Raw genomic sequence first — 22,666 nt, forward strand, 5'->3', positions numbered from 1 at the left:
AGGATTTCGGATCTCAAAGCTGACCAAGCCAAGTGGACTGGCAAATGCGTCCGATGACATCCCCCAGTAGGAAGACCCTGGATTGGAATTAAGAACTCTGATGACCCTCCCCCTGCTGGGCATGTCATCCTGGGTTAGTGAATGGGAAGAATGTGCATTTAAGGAAGAAGGCTCTCCGCTCTGATCCATTTCTGCCACTAGGGAAAGTGTGATGTCCTCAGTTTTCCCCATCTGGGAAGTGGAGAAGCTGGGTGAAGTGCCCTTTCTTCTCTGCATTCCCCGGAGTGCTTGGCATAGAGGAAGGACTTGAGAAATACAAAGAGTGGCTGGCTAACTGGGTGATGTCCTCTCTGGGTTCCTATTTTCCAGGAGCACCGAACTTCTGCCATGACGGACACCGTATTCAGCAACAGCTCTAGCCGTTGGATGTGTCCCAGTGACCGACCTCTTCAGTCAAAGTAAGTGGCTGCGTCTTCTGGGGCGTGGCTTGTGTGGGGTCAGTGAGGGAGAAAGGAGTTGCAAAGAAACAAATAGAATTTCCTTCCCTGGGGTGGGAAGAAATGGATCTGGTAGGGGTATTGTTATAGAAACTTCACTGATTTTACTGCTTTGCAAGGTTGGAATAACAAGAGGAAATTCTGAGCTGCATGCCCCATATTAGAGATGGTGGTAAGAGCATGGACCCGGTGCTTAGAATCGGGCTTGGTTCTGCTTCTAGATCCGAGCTCATTTCCTGTGTGATCATGGGCAAAGCTTTGCCCCTTTCAGTTTTCTTATCAATCACGTGAAGAAGTTGGACTAAGGCACAGGGCGCAAAATGGCAGGCCACCAGCTGACTCTGACCCACAGAAGTATTTTCTTACTGTTTGTTTTTGGCCTAATGATTTAAAAATTGGGAAATGGGACATAAAGGTGACATCACATTCTGTATCCAGTGATTATTATACGCGAATCGGTGACGCCTCGGATCTGTACCACCCTGGCTCATGAGAGCTGATAAGTTTTCAGGCATTTTCCAAGCCAGTGATTAAATATGACCATTCTGAAAAATTGAGTTTGTAATTCTACAGTTAAGTGATATTCAACACAAAGGATGTAAAGACCCAAAATTAATCACTTAATTATTTTACAACATTTTGTTATTCTCTGTGTTATGTTATGTACGTCTATCATACCCGTGTATATAATGATACACTACTGTGTATTTCTTCCCGGTTTTGCATTCAGTGGGGCTTTTTCCCCACTGTTAAATCATCAGTTGTGAAAAGTTCACCAGCACACCATTGCTTGACAGTCTAAAGCTGCTGTTTATCATTCCTGGAGATTTTCACTCAAAATGGCTTGTTTCTTTGAACACTTGGTAATTTTTTATTGTGTGCTCAATCTGTGAGAATCCTGGAGAATCTCCTTCAGGGATATTTTTCTTCAGAGGGATTGGCACTCTTGCTCCTGCCTGGAGTCAGGGGTACCGCTCCCCCTGGGATGACGTTAGCCCCCCTCACCGCCCCCCCCAGAGGGTCCTGGCTCCATTTCGGGGTCTCAGATTGAACTTCTCTGCCCCTGAGGATCTGAAGGTCAGACTCCAGAACAGCAGTGCTGGTGTTTGCCTCGGCTTCTTGCTCACAGCTCACTGTCCTGGATTCCGTTTGCTGGGTCTTCTTTTTCTTTTTCAAAAGATTGCCTTTATAAAAGTATGCATACGTACCTTCAACAGCACACAAAGTTATGATCTGGTCGTTGTAAAAACATACACTCGGGAAGCTGTCACAACAGCCAAGATAATGAACAAATCCATCCATCCCAGAAGCTTCCTTGTGCCTCTTCTTCCATCTCCTCCCCAATAGAAATTACCATTTCTAGGTAATTGCTCATCTTTCTGTAACTATACATTAGTTTGCATTTTCCTGAATGTCCTACAAATGGCATCGTAGAGCGCGAACTCTTTTCTGGGGAAGAGATGTCTCTCCTCTTTCCCTCAGCACAATTTATTTCATGAGCCCTCCCTATTGTTCTAGAACATTCAAACTGTTTTGCGTAGCAATAGTCTGTTCCTTTGTATGACTGAATTCCATTTCGTTGTGTGGATATACCACAATTTGTTTAGTTGCCTGTGTACTGAGGGACTCTGGGCTGTTTCCAGTTTGGGGCTGGTACAAATGAAACCTCCTACAGAGATGCTTTCCTCTCTCTTGGGTAATTATTTGGGAGTAGACTGTCCCTACTTGCATGATAGGGACATCTCTGGAGATGACCGGTTTTTCCAGTGTTAACCCTTCTAGTGTGTTTGCACAGTGGCATTTCTCTATGGCTTTCACTCTCATTTCCCTACTGACTAATGATGCTGAACATCTTATGAAATGTTCGCCATTCCTCTAACCTCTTTGTTGAGATGTCTGTTCAAATCTTTTGTCCATTTTTAAAATCAGGTCATTTACCTTTTTGTTAAATTTTACAGGGTTTTTTTCATATGTTATGGATAAGTGTCCTTTTTTTGGAAACACATTTTGCACATATTTTCTCTTGGTCTACGATGCGCCTTTTCTTTCTCATAACAAGATCTTTTGAGGAGGAAACATTTTTATTTTGACAAAGTCTATTTTGTTTATTTGTTTTGCCAGGGGAGGCGATGTTGGAGAATTCCCTTGCTTTCTAGCAATCCCAGAACTGCATTAAAAAAGAGTCTGCCCTGGGGCACCAGAGTGGTGTAGTCAGTTGGGCGTCCAACTCTTGGTTTCAGCTCATGTCGTGATCTCAGGGTCGTGAGATCGAGCCCCGTGTCCGGCTCTGTGCTCAGCGCGGAGTCTGCTGGGGAATCTCTCTCCCTCTCCCTCTTCCCCTTCTGCTCGTGCACGCGCTCTCTCTCTCAAATAAATACATAAATCTTTTTAAAAAGAGAATCTGCTCAATTTATCTAGGACCTAATTATATACTGGTGAAGGGTCTTTCTGAATATTTAGTCCACTCATATTCTCTGAAGCAAAAGCCCCTGTCCGCTTCCTTCTAAGACCTCTAGTTCTACAAATTTTACAGTTTTGAAGACCCCAGGGAACTCTGTTGGCTTCCTTGTCAAGAGGAAACTTCTAGTCTGCCAAGCCCTTCCCCTGGTGTCCTCTTGGGCCAAACTTACTTTGCAGAGAGTATTTCGTCAGCCAAAAATTGTGTCTCTGTAAGATAAACAGTTGCCTGAAGGGTGGATGGGGGTAAAATATTTATTTTATTTAAGAAATGTCAATTAATTAAAATACCATCCATCAGAGTTTACTTTAGTCAATATGAAGCCAAACAATTTGCCCTACAATTAAATCAGAATTATTCAAACAGTCTGGACGCAGTTTCATCAAAGTGCTGCCGGTCTCCTACGAAACATCTTGCATTCTGCGCACATCCAGCTGCCTTGATTGCTCCTGCGTTTCTGTCAGATATTAAAATTATTTTTCAAATAAATGCTAATGGGTGAATTACAGTCATCACACATGCTGGCTCATCTGCTGCAGCTCCTGTAGACACCTCTAATGCTTTTCTCCTAATTAACTGCTGGCTAGCCAGAGACATTTACTATTTTTGTGATTTTCAGATGCTTTCGTGATTTTCAAATACCTTCCTCTCTCAGCCTCCTTGAATCTAATGACGATGTTTGAAACACCGTCATTGTGATTGCGTTTGAAAGCCGGGAAGCAATTTGCTTCTTCCTTGGGGAGGGTGCTCCCTGTGTTGGGAATACGTGGGGAGAAATCCTGGTGCCTGAGAGTTGATATTTCTCCATGGCTTTCAAGTCTGCAAGCCAGAGAGTACCAGAGGTCGGGGGTGGAAACTGAGGCCCAAAGGGAGGCCATGACATGGCTGTGATTGCTCACCTAGTACATGGAGATCCAGTTCCCCTTTCTGGAACAACTTGCTTTACCAAAGTGGGGGACTGCAAGTGAATGATCCGCTGACTTGTTCGGGGCTCATGGCCCTCCCTCAGTGTGCTCCTCCTCCCCCAGGATGAGGCTAGCCATGCTGCCATTAGGTGGTTTCTCTTTGGTACCGAAAATCCATTGTTCACATACATCAGTGATCAGCTCAGTTAATTAATAAGCTGAACTGATTGGTCATTTTAATCAAAGCTGAGGATTTTACAACCCTACATTGCAGCAGCCTTTTTCGGATGTGCCGAAATGAGATGATAATGACTGGGGGGGTTGGTAATCATACCAGAAGTAGGTCATTGCAATTTACACTCTGTGGTTGTTGCATCCAGCGTTGGCATCGTTAGGAGATTTTTTTTCCTAACTTTATTTTCTCTTTCTCTCCTTTCTTTGCTTTCCTTCAGTGATAAAGAACAGTGAGTATTTTGATACTTTAATTTTTCTACAAACTGAATTTTCTCTTTTCTGATCAAATTAGCTTTTCCCCTAAAGAGAGCTGGTTAAAAAAGGAATTAGCAAGTTTTGCATATCTAAAAAAACAAACAAACCAACCCAAGTTTCCTGAGGAAAAAAAATTATGAAGTTTCAAAAAATGATCTTGGTAAAAGGATGGAATGCATTCCTTAGGAGAGCTCTCAATTTCATCCTTGTTAGTAATCTGTGGGATTCCAGCAAATTTATGGACCACTCTGTGCCTGCTTCTGCAGCATTTGCCTGGGAACAATGTTCTCAGATAAAGACAGTGTTAGCTCACATAAGTGCTGTCATTAATAAAAGGTGATGAGGAACAGAACAGAGCCTGTGGAAAGTTACGTGCCGTACATATGGTCCCTGTCACCTCATGGGAGGTCAGTCTCATTTCCCAGCGAAGTGCCTTTGACGCAGAGGTCCTATCTTTGCTTACAATGTTTCTGTTTTAAATTGGATTCATTTCCTCAATATGCATGACAGATTGAATGCTGGGTCCAATAAATGAACAGTCAGGCTGCAAAGCAGACCAAGCTTTGGTTGTGTGTGCACATTGAGAAGCTCTGGAAGGCCGTTTTTACCCTCCCCTAAGATGGGGAAGTTATCACAAAGCCAGCAGCAGAATACTAGGCCTGCCATCAGAAAACCCAGGACTGAGTCCTGCTGTGGTACTCAGTTTCAGCGTGACCTGGAGCCATGCCCTTCACCTTCTTGAGTCCCGGCTCCCTCCTTTGTAAAGTACATCTGATAACCCTGTCCTTCCTCCCTCTGCGGGTGGTGGTAGGATCGAATGAGATGCACAGGAAAGCTTTGTAAACTGTAAAGCACCAAGCAAAGTGAGAGGCATGTATGAATTACAACCTTGCCTTACCTTTGTATATATGTACGTTGTGTGTTTACACATACACATACGTACACACACACACACACACACACTTATGTTTTGTATATATGTTATATATACCCTTGTAATATATATTTGTATGTATATATATGTATATATATGGAACCTGTATATATATATAGCACTTGCAAAATTTCAGCTTTTTTGGACCCAAGTGACCACATCATCAGGCCCAGAATCCTTAAAGGCTTTCTTAATGCTGATAAACACTTAACCAGGTGATTTGGGGAAATTCTTTCCCCGACTCTGACCCTCCCTCCCTATCTGTCAATTGGGGGCTTTGGACAAGCTGATCACTAAAGACTATTTGAATGTTCTGCAATCCCTGTTGTTGGCTGATAAGACTCTGGCCAGACAAGATCAGCTTTTTGTGAATATTGTGAGTATATTATTCAGACATCCAGAGAAAGATGCTGAGACATTGTCAGATCATAAATATGAACATCCCAAGAGAGAAGTTCATGACTCCAGAGGGTGCCAAGGCTCTTGGAGGCTCCCTGAGGTCTGAAAGTCGAAACGGTGTATGTTCATTCTCTTTCCCTCCTTCCCTCACCTCTTCTCTCCTCCCTTAAAACACTGTGCTAAGCCCCAGGGATACAGGGATAGCCAGGGTATGAGTATGTATCTAGTGGGGTCTACAAACAAATAAACATCCAGTCAGCAACAAATACACAAATGTGCAAGGAGCTGTAATAGCAGAATCACAGTGGGCTGTGGGAACACAAGGAGAGGCACCCAGCCCAGACTTGGCGGTCATGGTGGGAGAGTTCCTGGAAGAAGTGACGTGTAAACTGAGACCAGGCGATGGAGGAGCAAGATGGGGAAGAGACAGAGGAGTTCCAGGTAGGGGAATAGCAGGTGCAAAGTCCAAATAGGAGAGTAGCATGGAAATTTAGAGGAAGTGAGTAGAACTCAGTCTGACTTAAAAGATTAGCAGGCCCCCCGAGATTTCCTTTGCATTCTAAAGGGGGTAGGGGGGCCACAGCATCCTTTCTGCATCCCCTTTGGTTTGGTAGAGGTAAATTTCATCCAAAAGGGTCTTTGTGCCAGCAGGGCATATTTTTTTTTTTAAGATTTTATTTATTTATTTGAGACAGAGAGAATGAGAGAGAGAGAGCACATGAGAGGGGGGAGGGTCAGAGGGAGAAGCAGGCTCCCCGCCGAGCAGGGAGCCCGATGCGGGACTCGATCCAGGGACTCCAGGATCATGACCTGAGCCGAAAGCAGTCGCTTAACCAACTGAGCCACCCAGGCGCCCCCAGCAGGGCATATTAAACCGTTTTGTGGTGTAGCAGCCTCTCCTTCCCCATCCTTTCCTCCCGGATTCATTAAAACCTCATTCACTGAGCTGTAAAGAGACTTCCTGCTGACACCTACCTCTGTTGGCATCCTGGGGGGAAGGGGGGTGGAGAAGAAGAAAGGAAAGAAAAAGGATTAATTTTCTGCACACTGCTGCTATTTAATGCTTCAGAGCTTTCATGCCCCGACAGCACTTCCATCATCCCACTCCTTTTGGGAATTATAATTTATTAATAGAGACATCTGGTGGGTATTTATTATGTGACTATTGTGTGCATGAAATGAAGAATCAAGGTGGGAGGCCAAAAGGAGGCAGGAGTCTGGCCTTGGCAGTATTTTAAGGAACAACACCTGTGAGGTGCTGCCATCAGGAGGCAGGATGGATTTCATTCTGCCTTGGGGGCTGTGGCTGCTGGCTGTGGTGGGAGGGCTCCTTCTGACACTCCCCAGATGCACCGGAGCAGGTATGTTCAGGTGGCCAATGAGGCATGGCCAGGATGCCAGTTTCTTGAGTCTCTGACTCACACGTGTTGCTTAGCAATTCCCTGGTCTCTTCAGAGCATCAGTCAGCTGGGAAATGAGCAGGTCAGCTGCGGTGATCTTTAAACTTTTTGTCAGCAGCGAAACTCTTTCTTTGAATAAACTTAATTCAGAAGCTAAATATATAAGACAGATAAGAGGAGAGCTGGATAAAGACCTTTAGTGGCTGAAAGCATTCAACATATGATAGTGAAGTTTATGCAACTTGTCATTTCAAGTAATACTGAACCGTAAAATAAATGTAGAGACTCTAACAGGCTTCACCTTTGTGTGTGGTTGCCATAGTGGATAGTGTATCGGTTAGCTTTGGCTGTGTAACAAACCATCTTAAAACCCAGTGGCATAGAACCAAAGTTATTTATTCCCAGGGTTCTGGGCTTGGCTGGTGGCCCTGCCGGTCTTGCCTGGGCTTGCTTATGCATCAAAGGGTTGACTGATCTAGGACGGCCATGGCTGGAATGGCTCAGCTCTGCTCCACATGCTTCTCATCCTCCAGCATGCTGTCCTGGGCTTGTCTTCGTGCTCATGGCAGAGGTGTAAGAGAGGAAGCAGAAATGCATGAGGCTTTTGCAGGCTCAGCCTCAGGAGGGGCACAACATCACTCCTCTGCATTTTATTGGCTGGAGCAAGTCGTAAGTCTGGGAAGGATTCACGGGTAGGGAAATAGACTAACTCTGGTGAGAGCGAGTTCAAATTCACATGGCAAAGAGCATGGATACTTGGGAGGGTGAACTATTGAGGTCATCAATGCAATAAACCATATTTCATGCTTTTATTAAATATTAAGTTCTTTAAATTTTTTTTTTTTTTTTTTACTGGGATCCTGCTTTGCTAGTGTTGAGAACCCAGCTGAGTGAGGATGGAGGGCCTGGTTAACTGCCTACTCTGTCCCTCTCTTCCCCACTCCCCTGCAGCCCTTGAGATCCCTCCAGGGAATTGCCGAGAACACTTTGTGGAGAATAGGAGGCAGGAATCCTTCAATATTTCTCCAGGAAGCATTGTCTTAAGTATGTGGATAAGAGTGGAGACAGGCTAGGCTCTTCACTCTCACCTGTCCCAGCCAGTGAGCCAGGTCTCTCCTCATGCAGCCTTGGAGGGTCCAGAGTGGCCTCTCAGGGTCCCAGCAGGAAATAGAAATGAAATTATTCCCATTTAATAGATCCAGAAACTGATATTCAGAGCAGTGCAGAGCCCCAGTATACACCTGCTTATACGTAGCAGACCCAGGATTACAATCTTGAACTCTGCCTGGTCAGGGTCAAGGAGGGCTCACGTTGGCCTGCAGTGGCCCTCTGGATGTTTTCTGGCTTGGGTACAATGCTGTGAGTAACTTGTTCAAAGAAGCAGTACTTTGGTCTCCAGCTTTGGTCTTTGATGAGTTCCCAACACTGGACTCTGGTCTTAAGGATGTGGAGCTGCAATCCTATACCAGAGGCCCAGGCAAGGGAGCCACCGTCCTGTCATAGGAGCATTCTCGAGAGTCCCATGCTCACAGTGCTCCCCAGCATATCATGGGGAGACCCAGACAGACCCAACCTCCCCCTTGAGAGCAAAGGCTTTGGTTTGAAACACCATCTCATTTCCCTCTGTTTGCTTTTGGATTTAAAACATGAAAATCCACAGGAGGCTTGTGAGTCCCCACTGAGACCAATCGGTGACATTTTCAAACACTGATGAGCTGTTTGTCAGCTGCATGTTTTGGAGCCGAGAATGGGGAAAGGGTTTGGAGAGATGCTGGCAGCCCCCAGCAGACCTTCTGCTTGTCTGCAGATGGAGGCAGTTATCTCAGGCAGGGCCTGTCAGGGAACCCCATCCCTGCTTATGTTTCTGGAGCCGTGTATGTCCAGCAGCACCCGTTTCCTATGCACATGGACCCCAATGAGTTGTGTGTTGGGGTGAGAGGTGTTGACTTCATGTCTGGCCCCTGGCTGACCCTGTCCATGAGCAGATTGTGAGCTGCAGGAACATGGCCTGGAAGGGGTCTCCACTGGGTACATGGCCCAACATCTCACCTGTGCTCTGTTTTGGTCACTGAGCTGCTTTGTAAAGGCAAGAAATAAGCAGAGAGGAATCAGAAGAGGAGGAAGGAAGAAAATAGGGACAAAGGAGGGAAGAATAGGGGCAGTTGAGATAGCCATTTCCATGCGAAGCCAGAGGGACCTGGGGAGGTGGCTGAATCAGGTTGTAACTAAGGCTCTTTGGGAAGGATGAATGGTCTTCATTATGCTAGAGTCCAGTGTATCTTTCAAAAATAATGAGAAGAAACAGCAGACTAAGGGATATTAGCACATGGGAAGGATGAATGGTCTTCATTATGCTAGAGTCCAGTGTATCTTTCAAAAATAATGAGAAGAAACAGCAGACTAAGGGATATTAGCATACTGTAAGGAAGATCTTTTTAATAGAACATCACAGGCTCCTTATAAGAGAGTGAGGTCTCCATTGTGGGGAGCATTCAAGCAAGGCAGACAGACAGTGGTCTCCATCTCCTGGTGTTCATGACTTTGTGTAATCCCCTCACCTTGAATGTGGGGACCTGGGATGTGGGACCTGTTTCTAACCTATAGAATATAGCAAAGGGACCTAATGTCACTCTCATGATTACATTGTTATATAAGACACTCTCAGTTGACAGGAGCTAGATTCACCTGGAATACTTGATGAAGCAAGCAGCCCACAGGATGAAATTGGAGAAGCCCACCTAGTTAGGAATTGCAGATTGCCTCCAGGACCTGGGGGTGGCCTCTTGACAACAGCTAACAAAAAGCCAAGCCCTCACTTTAGGCAGCTGCAAGGAAATGAATTCTGCCAACAACCCGAATTTGTCTGGAAACAGATTTTTCCCCGGTCAAGCCCCCACATGAGAACACAGCCTAGCCAACACCTGATTGCAGCCTCATGAGATGCCAAGCAGAGGACCCAGCTTAGCAAGGCCTGGACGGACACGGAAACTGTGAAATAATACATGTGTGTTGTTTTAAGCCCCTAAGTTTGTAACAACTCATTATGCAGCAACAGAAATTGTATACTGACACTGTAGGTGGGTCTTTATGCTGCTCTGTCTCTATCCTCCAGCCGAGTGTTTCCAGTTATCTAATGCTGCAGACCAAATCACCTCCAACCTAGTGGTTCAAGACAGCAGAAACCACTTGTCACATCTCACAGTTTCTGTTGGTGGGCATTCGAGGGTGGCTGGACTGGGTTCCTCATGCAGCTGTAGTCACATGCCCACTGGGCGGCAGGCATCCCAGGGCTTGCTGGGGGCTGGAGCATCACATAGCAGTCAAGTTGACTCTGGCTGTTGCTGGGGGGCCCCCGATCCCCTGCATGTGGACTTCTCCACCGGGATGTTTGCACGTCCTCATGACATAGCACCTGGCTTCCCTCGGGGCGAATGACCCAAGACACCAAAGTGGAAGCTGCATGACTCTTACGACCCAGCCTTGGAAGTCATGCACTGCCACTTCCACTGTATTTCGTCAGTCACACACAGGACCAGCCAGGAGTCAGTGTGAATACCAGGAGGCAGGGGTCTTAGGGGACCATCTTGCAGGCTGGCTGCCACATGGACCTTCACCTCCTCGGGCATTCTGCCACCTTTCTCAACTCCAGGCCTTTGCAAAGACCATTTATTCCCTCCACTAGGCCTGGTCTCTTCCTCTGCCATCCCCTCACGGATTTCAGACCCCTCTGGGGTCTCCGCAGGGGCCCTAGCTCTGCTGTGGGGCCCAAAGCTTATATAAGTTAGGGGGCCCTCTTTAAGATAACAACAATATCTTGCTTTTGCAAATTTTTCAATCACTCAGCCAGTGCTAATGCCCTTCCTGGGGTCCAAGAAGGTACCTATGCAAATGAACGGTCTCAAATGTAAGGTTCTCCGGCATCACAGTAGACCCTTGTCGGGGTCTTCACATGGATGTCACTTCCCCAGGGAGCTGTTCTTGGTCCCGTAGACTGACCAGGTTCCACTGCTTGGGTCTCCCTATGGGTCATACTTTTTTTTTTCCCTGGATTTCACCAACTTTTTTTTTTTAATTAACATATAATATATTATTTGTTTCAGGGGTACAGCTCTGTGATTCATCAGTCTTACACAATTCACAGTGCTCACCATAGCCCATACCCTCCCCAGTGTCCATCGCCCCAGCCACCCCATCCCTCCCACCCCCCTCCACTCCAGCAACGCTCAGTTTGTTTCCTGAGATTAAGAGTCTCTTTTGGTTTGTCTCCCTCTCTGGTTTCGTCTTGTTTCATTTTCCCCTCCCTTCCCCTATGATCCTCTGTCTTGTTTCTCAAATTCCTCATATCATTGAGATCATATGATACTTGTCTTTCTCTGATTGACTTATTTCATTTAGCATAATTGGGTCACACTTTTGATTAGACATTTAACACACCTTTGGGCCACAAGGGACCGTGTCTTATTCAAAATCTTACTGTGCTTACTCTCAGACACTATTCTAAATACAACTGACACAGTAGTGGCCTAGACTCAGACCTCCTGGAACCAACATTGTCATGGGGTGGGGAGGCATGGGTGGAGAGATGCACTAACCAGGTAAACAACAAAAATTTTTCCAAAGATAATTTCAGTTAGTGATGGGTGCCGTGAGAAAAGTAAATCTGGGCAGTGGGAGATCAAGGAAGGCCTCTCCAAGAAGCTGCTATTTGAGCCAAGACCTGAATAATGAGAAGGAGACGGCCCTGGAAAGATCTGTGGAAATAAGTTTTCCTGGTAGGGGGAACAGTAGGTGCAAAGGCCCTGAGGCAAGACAGTGTTCAGGACTGAGCAAGGAGGCCAGTGCAGCTGACTGTAGGGATAAGGGAAGCAAGAGGCCATAAGGATGGAGAGGCAGGTTAAGGATAGATCGGGTAGGATTTTGCAGATGGGCAAAATCTTTTAAAGCAGGTTTTATTTTATGAAGGTAGAATTCACATTAACATAACATTAACCATTTAAAAGTGTATGATTCAGTTATCATATTCACAATGTCATGCACCCACTACCACTATGTAGTTCTGGGCGTTGTTCTAAATCAGTGAGAAGTCACTGGAGGGTTTGAGCAGCATAGTCTGAGCGCTTTTTGCAGTTGCTCATCCCCAGAGGCCCTTGCTGCAGGACAAGGTGTGTTTCCATGAGGAATTTCCCCAGGCCACACCTTCCTTTCCTTTCTCAGAGTAAGGCCTGCTCCCAGACAACTGTTTCTCTTCGCTTTCGGACTCTTCCCTCTCCGCTTTTCAGAACAAACCAGCTAAGGGTGGGAGAATGGAAGAGAAGCCAGGGGGAGGGAGGAAGATGGGGCTTTTAATTTCCAACTTTGAGTGTCAAGAGGCAATTTCATGCCTGCTGATGTGATTAGAGCAGTGGAAATAATAGAGGTTGGCAACTGATGGGGTGCTGGCTCCGGAGGATTCCTACTTACTGATTTTCTTCCCTAGCAGGGACAAGCATTTCTAGTGGTGTTCAACCTTGCGCTCCCCTCAGGGGGTGCACCTCAGTGCCATGGGGCGTGAACCATTTTATTAGCGGAGATTATAATAATTTGCCATAGAACACAGCATCAACTCTCCACCCAGCAGCCTTTGATCTGCTTGCCCCGACTGGGGCTGTGTGGGCAGGGCTTGGGTTCCCTCCATATTGTGGAGGTTAAGTGAGCCGCCTGCCCAGCTCCGAATTCCACCTCTACCACTTTCCAGCCATGTGACTTTGGGCAAGTGGTCTCATTTCTCCATATTTGTAGGGACCATGTGAGGATGACATGAGGTCATGTGGGCACCCAGTGGGTGCTATGTCAATGTTGGCTTTCAAAAAAAGAAAAGAAAAGAAAGGCCAAGGAAAGTGCAGGATGGAATGCAAAAGCTACGGGAGCTTTTGAGGCTGGAAATCTGGATGTTGATGTGAAATGAAGAGCTTTTTGTAAACCAGTTGGCAATTAGTTCCAATTTATAGAAGAAATCATTTGTGGCCCAAACAGAACATCCGTGCCCGGCAGGAGCTGGGTCAACCTGGGACCCAGGGCTTCCGACCACCCTCCCAGAATTGTTTCTGCTCCAGCTCTAGAGTCTTCTGTTCTGGATTCTTCTCCTGAGAACACCCTTAACTCTCCAGGTTCTCATGAGCATCCTACAAATGCTGCTCACAGAGTGTCTACCATGTGCTAAGTGCTTAGTGGAAATAAACTCATCAGAATCCTATGAGGGAAGAAAGTGTTCCATTGTACAAATGAGCAAACGGAGGCTCATCTCCCAGCTGGTGAGTTTCCCTGCAGGGATTTGAACTGAGGTATACCAGACCCCAGGGACCAGAGCCTAATCACCACTGTCTGCTTCCTGTTGGGTGTCTCTGCAGCCTCACGCCTCCCTGTATTACCTTTTAGGCTCCAGGCAGGCTGGTCCGTCCATCCCGGCAGTCAGCCCGACAGACAGAGGAAGCAGGAAGAGCTGACAGATGAGGAGAAGGAAATCATCAACAGAGTGATTGCTCGAGCTGAGAAGATGGAAGAGATGGAACAGGAGCGAATTGGGTGAGATCCCACACTTCCCATCCATCTGGAGAGCCCCTAAGGCCTGAGGGCCAGCAGACTGGTGCTCAGCGGTGTGCTGGGGGGGGTGGCAGACTGCCCCAGGGGGTTGCCACTACCCCCCCCCCAACTGGCAGAGCTGGAATCCTTGTGGCACGAGGTGGGAGAACTCAGGAAAGAGGAGACAGAATGGGCTGGGGACTGGCTTGGGAGGGGGCTTGGTGGCTGGGGGTGCCTTACAGAGGGGGAGCTCTGAGAGGGCAGTGCATTGGAGCCTGGGGGCCCGTGGTTTTAAGCACAGGGCATCTGGGCCAATCTCAGCTGTGTAGAAATATGTTCTAGAGACACTGTAGACCAGAATATACAGCTGAGGGAGAGGTAAGGAGGAGAATATCTAGGGACAGTATATCAAATAGCACATTTGCAAAGAATTTATATGAGAGAATGGCAGAAACGGATCCTGAAAGAGGGAGACAGCATGAGAGGGAGGTGGCAGAGGTTAACCAGGTGGGTCTGGACTCTGAAGAACGGGGGGCTCCACCACAGCTCCCCACTTGCCCGCTATGGGTCCTGGGCATGATGCTTCACCTCTCTGAGCCCCTGTTCGCTCGCTTGTCGAGCAGGGGACATGACAGTCTATCTCACAAGACTGTTGCAAGCAGTAGATGGAGTGAGGCACGTACACTTCCCAGACCCTGGTGACACTTCATTTTCATAAATGGTAAGAAGGGAAAAAGTAGAGTTTGGAGGGCAGAGCTTTTTTGAATGTGTATGAGAGAGAAGCAAGGGATATAAGGAGGCTGTGGACATGTGTGTCAGAGAGTGAAAAAATCAATGAGCGAGGCCAAGGCTAGAGAGGGAGGGGGCAGTATGTGGGTGGTCTTGCAAAGGGAGGAGTGGGCAAAATGGGGGCGACTGTGGGGGTAGGGAGAGAAGGGGGGACCAAGGGAGGGTACGGGTGTATGGGGGGCTCTTGGCACAGGTGGAAAACTGGCTGTCAGATTGCCAGGCCCCCAGAGGGTCCTCCCAGACCAAGATCTCAAATGGACCTCCTCCTCCACAGCCCCCTCCCCAGGCCCTTCTGCCAGGGGTAGCCTTTGCCAATTGCCTACAACTGATGTGGGCACCGAGGCGCCCGTTTATCTCTCCACCCACATACTCAGCCAGGGGCAAACGAGGGTCTTGGATGGAAAGTGGAAGTTGGTGCCTTTGGTCTGAGCCTCTGTAGATCATTTTACTCGGGGTCGATGGGGAGTGCTGCTGACAGACGACAGACACCTGTCACGGCCAGGGTCAGCATCATGCTCCACACCCTCCATCTGCTTACTCCGGAGGTAGCTGAAGGGATAAGTCTCCAGGGGCATGCTTATGGGGTTGCATTCTTATTTTGCTTTTTAAAAGATAAACCAGAGTGGGGAGTTGTCCAGGCAGGAGGTCTGTGTGTGTGTGTGTGTGTGTGTGTTCACTTCACCCAACAATGGGCCTCAGCCTTTTGAAGTGAGGGATATGGGTAATAAGGGTAAACGCTTAAAAGCAAAACTCCTCTCAGCCTTTTTCTGCCATAGCACTTACCACTGGGTAACATATTTTATATTTTACATAATTAGTTTGACTATTGTATATCTCCCTGCTAGATTGTAAGATTACTGAGGGTAGATATTTTTGGGCCCACTTTGTTCACTAGTAAATTCTTAGAGCCTAGTACATAGTAGGGGTGCAGTAAAATATTTGTTCAATGAGTGAGTGAACGTGGCAGACCATGCGACCCCAAATTTCTTTAGACGTCCCCTGTGGCATAGAGGGTCCCTGTTCCCAGGGAAGGCGCTCTGATTGGCTGGCTTGTGTCAGGGGCTGTCTCTCATCCAATCAGCTGTGCCTGGGGTGCCAACCGTGTTGTACAAACGTGGCAGGCAGGCTGCCTCTGGGGGTAAAGTTATGGAGGTCACTGTGGGCTGAGCAGATTCCAGCTTGAGCCTTCTAGAACAAGATAGATGGGTTCCCTGCCTTGTCCTCCATGTCTTATCATATTGCCCCAGCTAACTTGAGGATGTGGTAGAATAGCACCGTGGTTAATTCCTGGGGCCCCAGAGTCAGAGATACTTGGGTTCAAATTCCAGCTCTACCATGTCCCCTCTGTGTGACCTTAGGTAAGCCACTTTAACCTCTCCGTGCCTCAGTTTCCTCGTCTGTAAAATGGGGACAGCATTAGCACCTAACTCTTGGTGTTTAATTAGGGTGCAAAGGGTTATCGTAGTGCCTGGCACAGAGCACACGCTCCATAAAGAGTGGCAGTCCTTTAAAGATGACTTTGCTAAGGAAGCTCAGTTTTTGACATTGGCCAAGGCCTCTATTCTAGAATAATGCCCCGAGACTCCTGTTTGGCAAGCCCTGGAATTCCAGCAGCCCTGGCTTCCCTAAAGGGAATTTGAGAGGCTTCCAGGGAGGCTGGGGCCAAGCCCTTGAAGACAGAGTGTCCCTTCGCTGAGATGGTGTGTCTTCTGGCAGAGTGGGGGAGGACAGCCCTGCGGGATTGTGGCTGTGGCTCTTGCCAGCAGCCAGTGCTTGCTGGTAGCATTCCTGGAGGCAAAGCCAGCGTGATTTGTGTCTTATGATCTCAAACCTGCCCTCATTCCTGTTCTCTCCATGATTCCCTGGGAAAGGATCAGAGTGGAGTCAGAGGAAAGCAAGATGACACATCAGACACGAAGCAAGGCTGAAAACAGGGTGCCATTGGGGCTTCCACTTCAGAACCCAGGGTTCTCAGTCAATGAGCCTTTGGGGCCTCAGTCCCCCTCCCCCCATCTAATGAGGCAGGTCAGGCTGATTCTCAGGGTCCTTCCTGCTCAGACTCTATAGTAGTTGGGTGTGTCTGATGGAGGACCCCGTACCATGCTGTTGGCTGGCCCTCTCAGAGCTAATGAGCTCCTTCTAATGGTTAAAATTGCAGATGTACCTGAGAACCCTTCCAGGTTTATACCAGCTCTGTGATGTGGAATCTTCTTTCCTATTAACTGAGGGAAAGCCATCTGGGACTGGTGGGAGATCATCATTAATAAACATCATAAAAGATCATCATCATACTAGGTACCATTTATTGAGCACTTACTATGTGCCAAGCACTGAATCTAAAACTTCCTGTGGATTAACTCGTTAACTGCTCCTCTCAATCTTGTCGAGTAGGTGCTATTATTGTCCTCCTTTTGCAGGTGAGGAAACAGGCTCAGAGAGGTGATTGGCCAAGATCACTTGCCCAAGGTCACATAGAGCCAAGATACACATTCCTGTCTGGCTGACCTTCAGAATTTTGCTTTTAATTCTTAGGTGTCTCTCCTGAAGGCTTGGCCCCAAATTCTTAGACTCTGAAGAACATGGAAATCTTAAAAGCTCAGGTGTGGAGGGTGGACACTGTGGGACTGGAAGCTGGAGCCTGTTGGGTGCTGGTCTAGTGGTTTCTTCCAGTTCTTGTTCGCCTCTTGGTACCTCCAAAGCTGCCAGTACTGGTCTGCGTGCTCCCAAGGCTCTGACAGATCTGGGGAAGAATCGCCCTCAGGCCTCCCAGGAGGCGCTCCCTCCCTGGGAGCTAGCCACCCCAGGGAACCCCAGGCAAGCGGCAGACAAGAGCTGCTTCTCTCCCAGAAGCCTCTTTGCTTTTGTCCTGTGGAGTGGGGGGGTGGGGGGGGGGGGGGGGTGTCTAAACCTTGCCTCGCCACTCAGCCCACAACCCAGCTCTGCTCTCTTCAGCATCCCTGGAGGGAGAGATGATGACCAGCAGGGAAACTCATTAAACAGCCTCCTGTTGCCCCCATGTCCCTTACTGAGGTGCTAAGTGGGATAGTGGGGTTTATTTTTCATGCCCTGACTGCTCTTTGCAGGAAAGGGAATGAATTCCAGGGAGACTGCTTGAGTCATCTATTGCTATATAACAACCACCCAAAACTTAGTGACTCAAAGCAACAACAGTTCTGATTTTTCATGATCCTGTGGGTTGAGAATTCGGGCAGGGCTCTGCTGGGTGGGTTTTCTGCTCCATGTGGGGTGGGGTGGGGTCACTCGCTCAGCTGCATTCAGCTGGTGGCTGGGCTGCCCTGCAAGGGCCACGAAAGCTCAGCTCCCATGTCTGTGCTTCAGCGCTCTCTTTGTGGCCCACCCTCTCCGTGGGATCTCTGCTTTTTCAGTAATCTGGCCTGAGCTTTACACGGTGGCCAGATCCCGAGAGAGCAAAGATGGAAGTTGCCAGGATGCTTAGTATCTGGGTCTGGAACTGGCAGGGCATCGCCCCTCCACGTCTCTTTGAGAGGGAAAATAGGTCCCTTCTCCTTATGGAAGAGCAACTTAGACCCCCAGGGAAGGAAGGCATTAATGGCGGCCATCTTTGGAGACTCTACCACGTTATGCAAAAAGGCGAGTTTAATGTAAGGATGGGGAGATATCTCAAGGGACCCAAGGGCAGGAACACAGCCTGGCCTCAGGAAAGTTTTTCTTCGCATCTGACGTGTTAGAAAATATGCCTGTGCCATACCTGCTGGATTTTATAGCTCTTCTTAGTCCTAATTCCAGATTCCTAGGGAAGGAAATCCGATCAGGCCAGCTCACCCTGAGCACCCACCTCATCCAGTCAGCTGTGGCCAGGGCTGCTAGACCACACCAGCGTGGCTGCCGAGTGTGAGAAGGACCTTTGTGAGTTGGACAGACACCCATAGGGTGTCCACCGGACTTTTTTTTTTTTTTTTAAAGATTTATTTATTTATTTGAGAGAGCGAGAATGAGAGAGAGAGAGCACATGAGAGGGGGGAGGGTCAGAGGGAGAAGCAGGCTCCCCGCTGAGCAGGGAGCCCGATGCGGGACTCGATCCCGGGACTCCAGGATCATGACCTGAGCCGAAGGCAGTCGCTTAACCGACTGAGCCACCCAGGCGCCCCGTTTTTTTTTTTTTATTATTCTTATGTTAATCCCCATACATTGCATCATTAGTTTTAGATGTAGTATTCCATGATTCATTGTTTGTGCATAACACCCAGTGCTCCATGCAGAACGTGCCCTCCTCAATACCCATCACCAGGCTAACCCATCCTCCCACCGCCCTCCCCTCTAGAACCCTCAGTTTGTTGTTTTTTTTTTTTTAAGATTTTATTTATTTATTTGACAGAGACACAGTGAGAGAGGGAACACAAGCAGGGGGAGTGGGAGAGGGAGAAGCAGGCTTCCCGCTGAGCAGGGAGCCCGATGCGGGGCTCAATCCCAGGACCCTGGGATCGTGACCTGAGCCAAAGGCAGACGCTTAACGACTGAGCCACCCAGGCGCCCCTAGAAATATTTATTTTTTTAAAGATTTTATTTGACAGAGCGAGAGCGGGAACACAAGCAGGGGGAGTGGGAGAGGGAGAAGCGGGCTTCCCGCTGAGCAGGGAGCCTGATGTGGGACTTGATCCCAGGACCCTGGGATCATGACCTGAGTTGAAGGTAGACACTTAACGACTGAGTCACCCAGGCGCCCCTAACCCTCAGTTTGTTTTTCACAGTCCATCGTCTCTCATTCCACCGGACTTTTGAATGTATTAACTCTGCAGTTAAACATTTGCCTAGGAAAATCCGTTTGTGGTTTTTGTTTGGTTTTTACCCACTGGTAGGTCCGTCTGCATCCTTATATTTCTTTCTGTCCAGAGCCTCTCAAAGGCGTTAGCTCGCATATCCTGCCTGTGCCAAGGGATAGGCAACTGGGTGGCTTCCACTTGAGGTCATTTTCCCTAAACAGATGGGCCCCAAAAAGTAATTAGGATTTGTCACTAACCTTGGTGTCCAGATGATGTGATGGAGGAGGAAGGCAGAGAGACATCCAACAGATTCTGTCACCTCCCCATCTCAGTTCCATCATCTCCTGTGTTTTTGGCACAGAATTTTTCCAAAATGTGGACAGAGGGAGAAGTGAGTAATAAGATGCATAACTTTGCTACATTGAATTAGGTTGACACATTGACAGTAAGCCAGATCATACTCTCCTCTTTCAAAAGGAAGACCACCCCCACTGCTGCCTTCTTTTTTTTTTAACCTGGAGTCCTAAGTGTTCTATAAATAGGATTCAGGGGTTTGGAAGCATTTGTGCATGTGTCTTGTGTATTTTTTGAGAAGAAATATTAATAGATTTCACCAGACTTGAGGGGGGGGGGACTCTGAACCATCCTATGTTAAGAATCACTGAGTAGTGGGGCACCTGGGTGGCTCAGCCATTAAGCGTCTGCCTTCGGCTCAGGTCCTGATCCCAGGGTCCTGGGATAGAGTCCCGCATCGGGCTCCCTGCTCCGCGGGAAGCCTGCTTCTCTCTCTCTCCCACTCCCCCTGCTTGTGTTCCCTCTCTTGCTGTGTCTCTCTCTGTCAAATAAATAAATAAAATCTTTAAAAAAAAAAAAAAAGAATCACTGAGTAGTAGTACTTCAGTGTCCCCAGGAATTGGATTTCTAATGTCCTCTCGCAATAATACTTTATGCAACCTGTTTTTGTAAGATGAACATGGAAGTCTTCTTAATTCCTTAAGTAGCCCAGTGTCTGGCATAAAACAGAGAAGAGATGAATACGTGTTGGAGGGATAATTCGTGCTGAATGAATCCTAAACCCTAAGCCTCTCATTGAATCACTTTGCCCTCACTGCTTCCTAGACCTTATTTGTAAAAGGGGGATTTGGACCATGGGGTCTCCAAGTCCCTCCAGCCTGGGGTTTTTCAGCCTTCATACTACATGCATTTGGGGACAGATCGTTCTTTGTGGTGTGTACTGTCCTGTGCATCGTAGGAGTTTTTTCTTTTAGCAACATTCCTGGCCTCTGCCCACTAGATGCCTCTAGTAACCCCCCATCCAGCTAGGACAACCCCAGATGCCTCCAGCCATTGCCACACGCACCCTGCTGAGAACCGCTGTTCTAGCCCTGCTGTCTAGAAGGAAGAAACAGACTTGAGAATTTTCCTGGTACCACGCCCAACTTCTAGGGAAATAAAACAGTAGTGCCCTCTTATGAAGCTCCCCATGCCCGCACTGTGCTCGAAGCTTTATGTAGATTCCTTTATGTAATTTTCATAACAACCCTATGCACGAGGCCACATTATTATCATTCTCATTTTACATATGAGGAACCTGAGGCGCAGGGAGATTAAGCAACTTGCCCACGGTCACACGGTTAATAAGCGATAGAAGTGGGATTAGAACTCCAGGCAGTCTGGCTCCAGGGCTAGAGTCTAACTCTGCTGTTCTGTAGAAAAGCAAGTATTTATTGCCAAGCAGTGTGGTAGGGACTTCCAAATATGTTATATTTCCTTTCATTTCCTTAATGTCCTCATTGAGGGACAGACTGTTCTCCCTGCCATACAGCTGAGAAAACCGAAGCTCAGTGAGGTTCAGACACTTGCCGAGGGGCACACAGCCTTTACATGGCCAAACCTGACTTTTGAACTTGACTCTGTCTCTCCACTTTATCCTATTGCCTTCTGGGGTGCAGGGAGGGAAGGAATTGACAGATGAGTTGAGGGATTTAAGGAAGTCAAGAATTGACAGGGTGTCTTGGATCTTCACTCAGGCTAACTGGTTCTGTCTCACACACTTCTTCCTTCAGTGGGGCAGTTCATGTCTCTCCACTGCAACGACCCTTGTCTCCTCCCCCGCCTGGGGAGGAGATAGAAAGAGCTCCAACCATAAGCACTACAGTGAAACAAAGACTTCATTCTTTTACAACATCTGGGCAGCTAGACCTAGCCTCCAGGGTCATCTCTGCCCCTCGCGGGCTCTGTGTGCCTCGGTTCCCCATCTGTAAAATGGGGGTGAATCATGGAACTACTCTCACAGATTGTAGACGGCCTAAGGAAAAGAATGCATGTGGGGCTCCTGGATGGCGCAGTCGGTTCGGTATCTGACTCTTGGTTTCGGCTTGGGGTTGTGATCTTGGGGTCATGGGCTCGAGCCCCGCGTCGGGCTCTGCACTTGGTGAGGAGTCTGCTTGGGACTTTCTGTCCCTCTCCCTCTGCCTCTTCACCCCCTCAAATAAATAAATAAATCTTAAAAAAAAAAAAAAAAGAAACAATGCATGTGGAGTACTTAGCACAGCACCTGGTAACCCTGACTGTTCCAGGGTTTATAAGGACCCAGCACCTTGCCTGGCATTGATTGACTACCTTAACTCCGCTGTTACCCTCCAGCAGTCTTTCTCTCTTGGCTCCCTTGTCTCCAGCTCTGAGCCGAGGTGACCCCCTCCCCGAAGAGCTGAGGCCTGGGCAGGAATCCCATTCACCCATCCGTCAAGGAGAGAAATTAGGATCTACAGCTTCCCAGGTGTCGACAGCAATAAACGACAATGAGAATTAATGAGTCTGAAATGCTCGCATCCTGCATGCCCACTGAATGGCGCCGTGACAGAGCAGCTCAGTTGTTTCAGGACAGGCTTCTGAGAGACCTTGGCCGTGGAGCCTCGGGCCAGCCTTCGTCAGAGCAGCTGTGTCCCCGTTCACAGCAGAGAATCTGATACTTACTTAAGAAAACGCTAAGTTTAGGGTAATATCCCCCCCACTGGGCAATTAGGGTGAGGGGAAAAGCAGCACGATCTGGAATTGATGGTGTGTGTGTGTGTGTGTGTGTGAGAGAGAGAGAGAGAGAGAGAGAGAGAGAGAGACAAAACAGAGGGAGAGCCAGAGAGACAACATGACATCCACTCTCCCACTTTGTGCTGTTTTTATGAATCGTGGGTAATCACCACCCACCGCTGCTCTGAAGGCAGCCCCTCCGGCCCCATCCCATCAGTGGCGCAGCCCCGGCTTTTTGCCATTTCCCTCATGGACGGAGGAATCGTCCGCAAAGCCATCATGCCTCACAGGCAGGGCGCCTCGGCTCTGCAGCCTCCTTCCCGGCGTAACTGTGCATCCATCAGCCTTCTCCCCAACATTCATCGAGACGCTGCTGCAATACATGGTTGACAGCTCAGAAGTGGTTGCCTGAATATTTCTGAGGCCAGTTTGCACTTTTCGAGGGAGCCCGAGCTTTAGGAACAGGCG

The 22,666-nt window shown here is 48.0% G+C and overlaps 1 protein-coding gene across 2 annotated transcripts in view; it reads left to right on the top strand.

Moving 5' to 3' along the window:
• Positions 1–387: 387 nt before the first annotated feature.
• The window catches only part of RPH3A (rabphilin 3A), a 65,005-nt gene continuing 42,726 nt past the window's right edge, over positions 388–22,666 (top strand). Inside the window, exons 1-3 of one of the 2 annotated variants that reach the window (XM_035017466.1) lie at positions 388–458; positions 4,313–4,324; positions 13,497–13,643. In XM_035017466.1, the coding sequence (XP_034873357.1) occupies positions 388–458; positions 4,313–4,324; positions 13,497–13,643 (230 nt within the window). The remainder of the gene's footprint in view (positions 459–4,312; positions 4,325–13,496; positions 13,644–22,666) is intronic. The other variant, XM_035017467.1, reaches the window with a different exon arrangement.

The sequence above is a fragment of the Mirounga leonina genome, unplaced genomic scaffold (assembly GCF_011800145.1).
Source record: "Mirounga leonina isolate KUSES-001 unplaced genomic scaffold, KU_Mleo_1.0 Mir_171, whole genome shotgun sequence".
NCBI classification, from domain to species: domain Eukaryota; kingdom Metazoa; phylum Chordata; class Mammalia; order Carnivora; family Phocidae; genus Mirounga; species Mirounga leonina.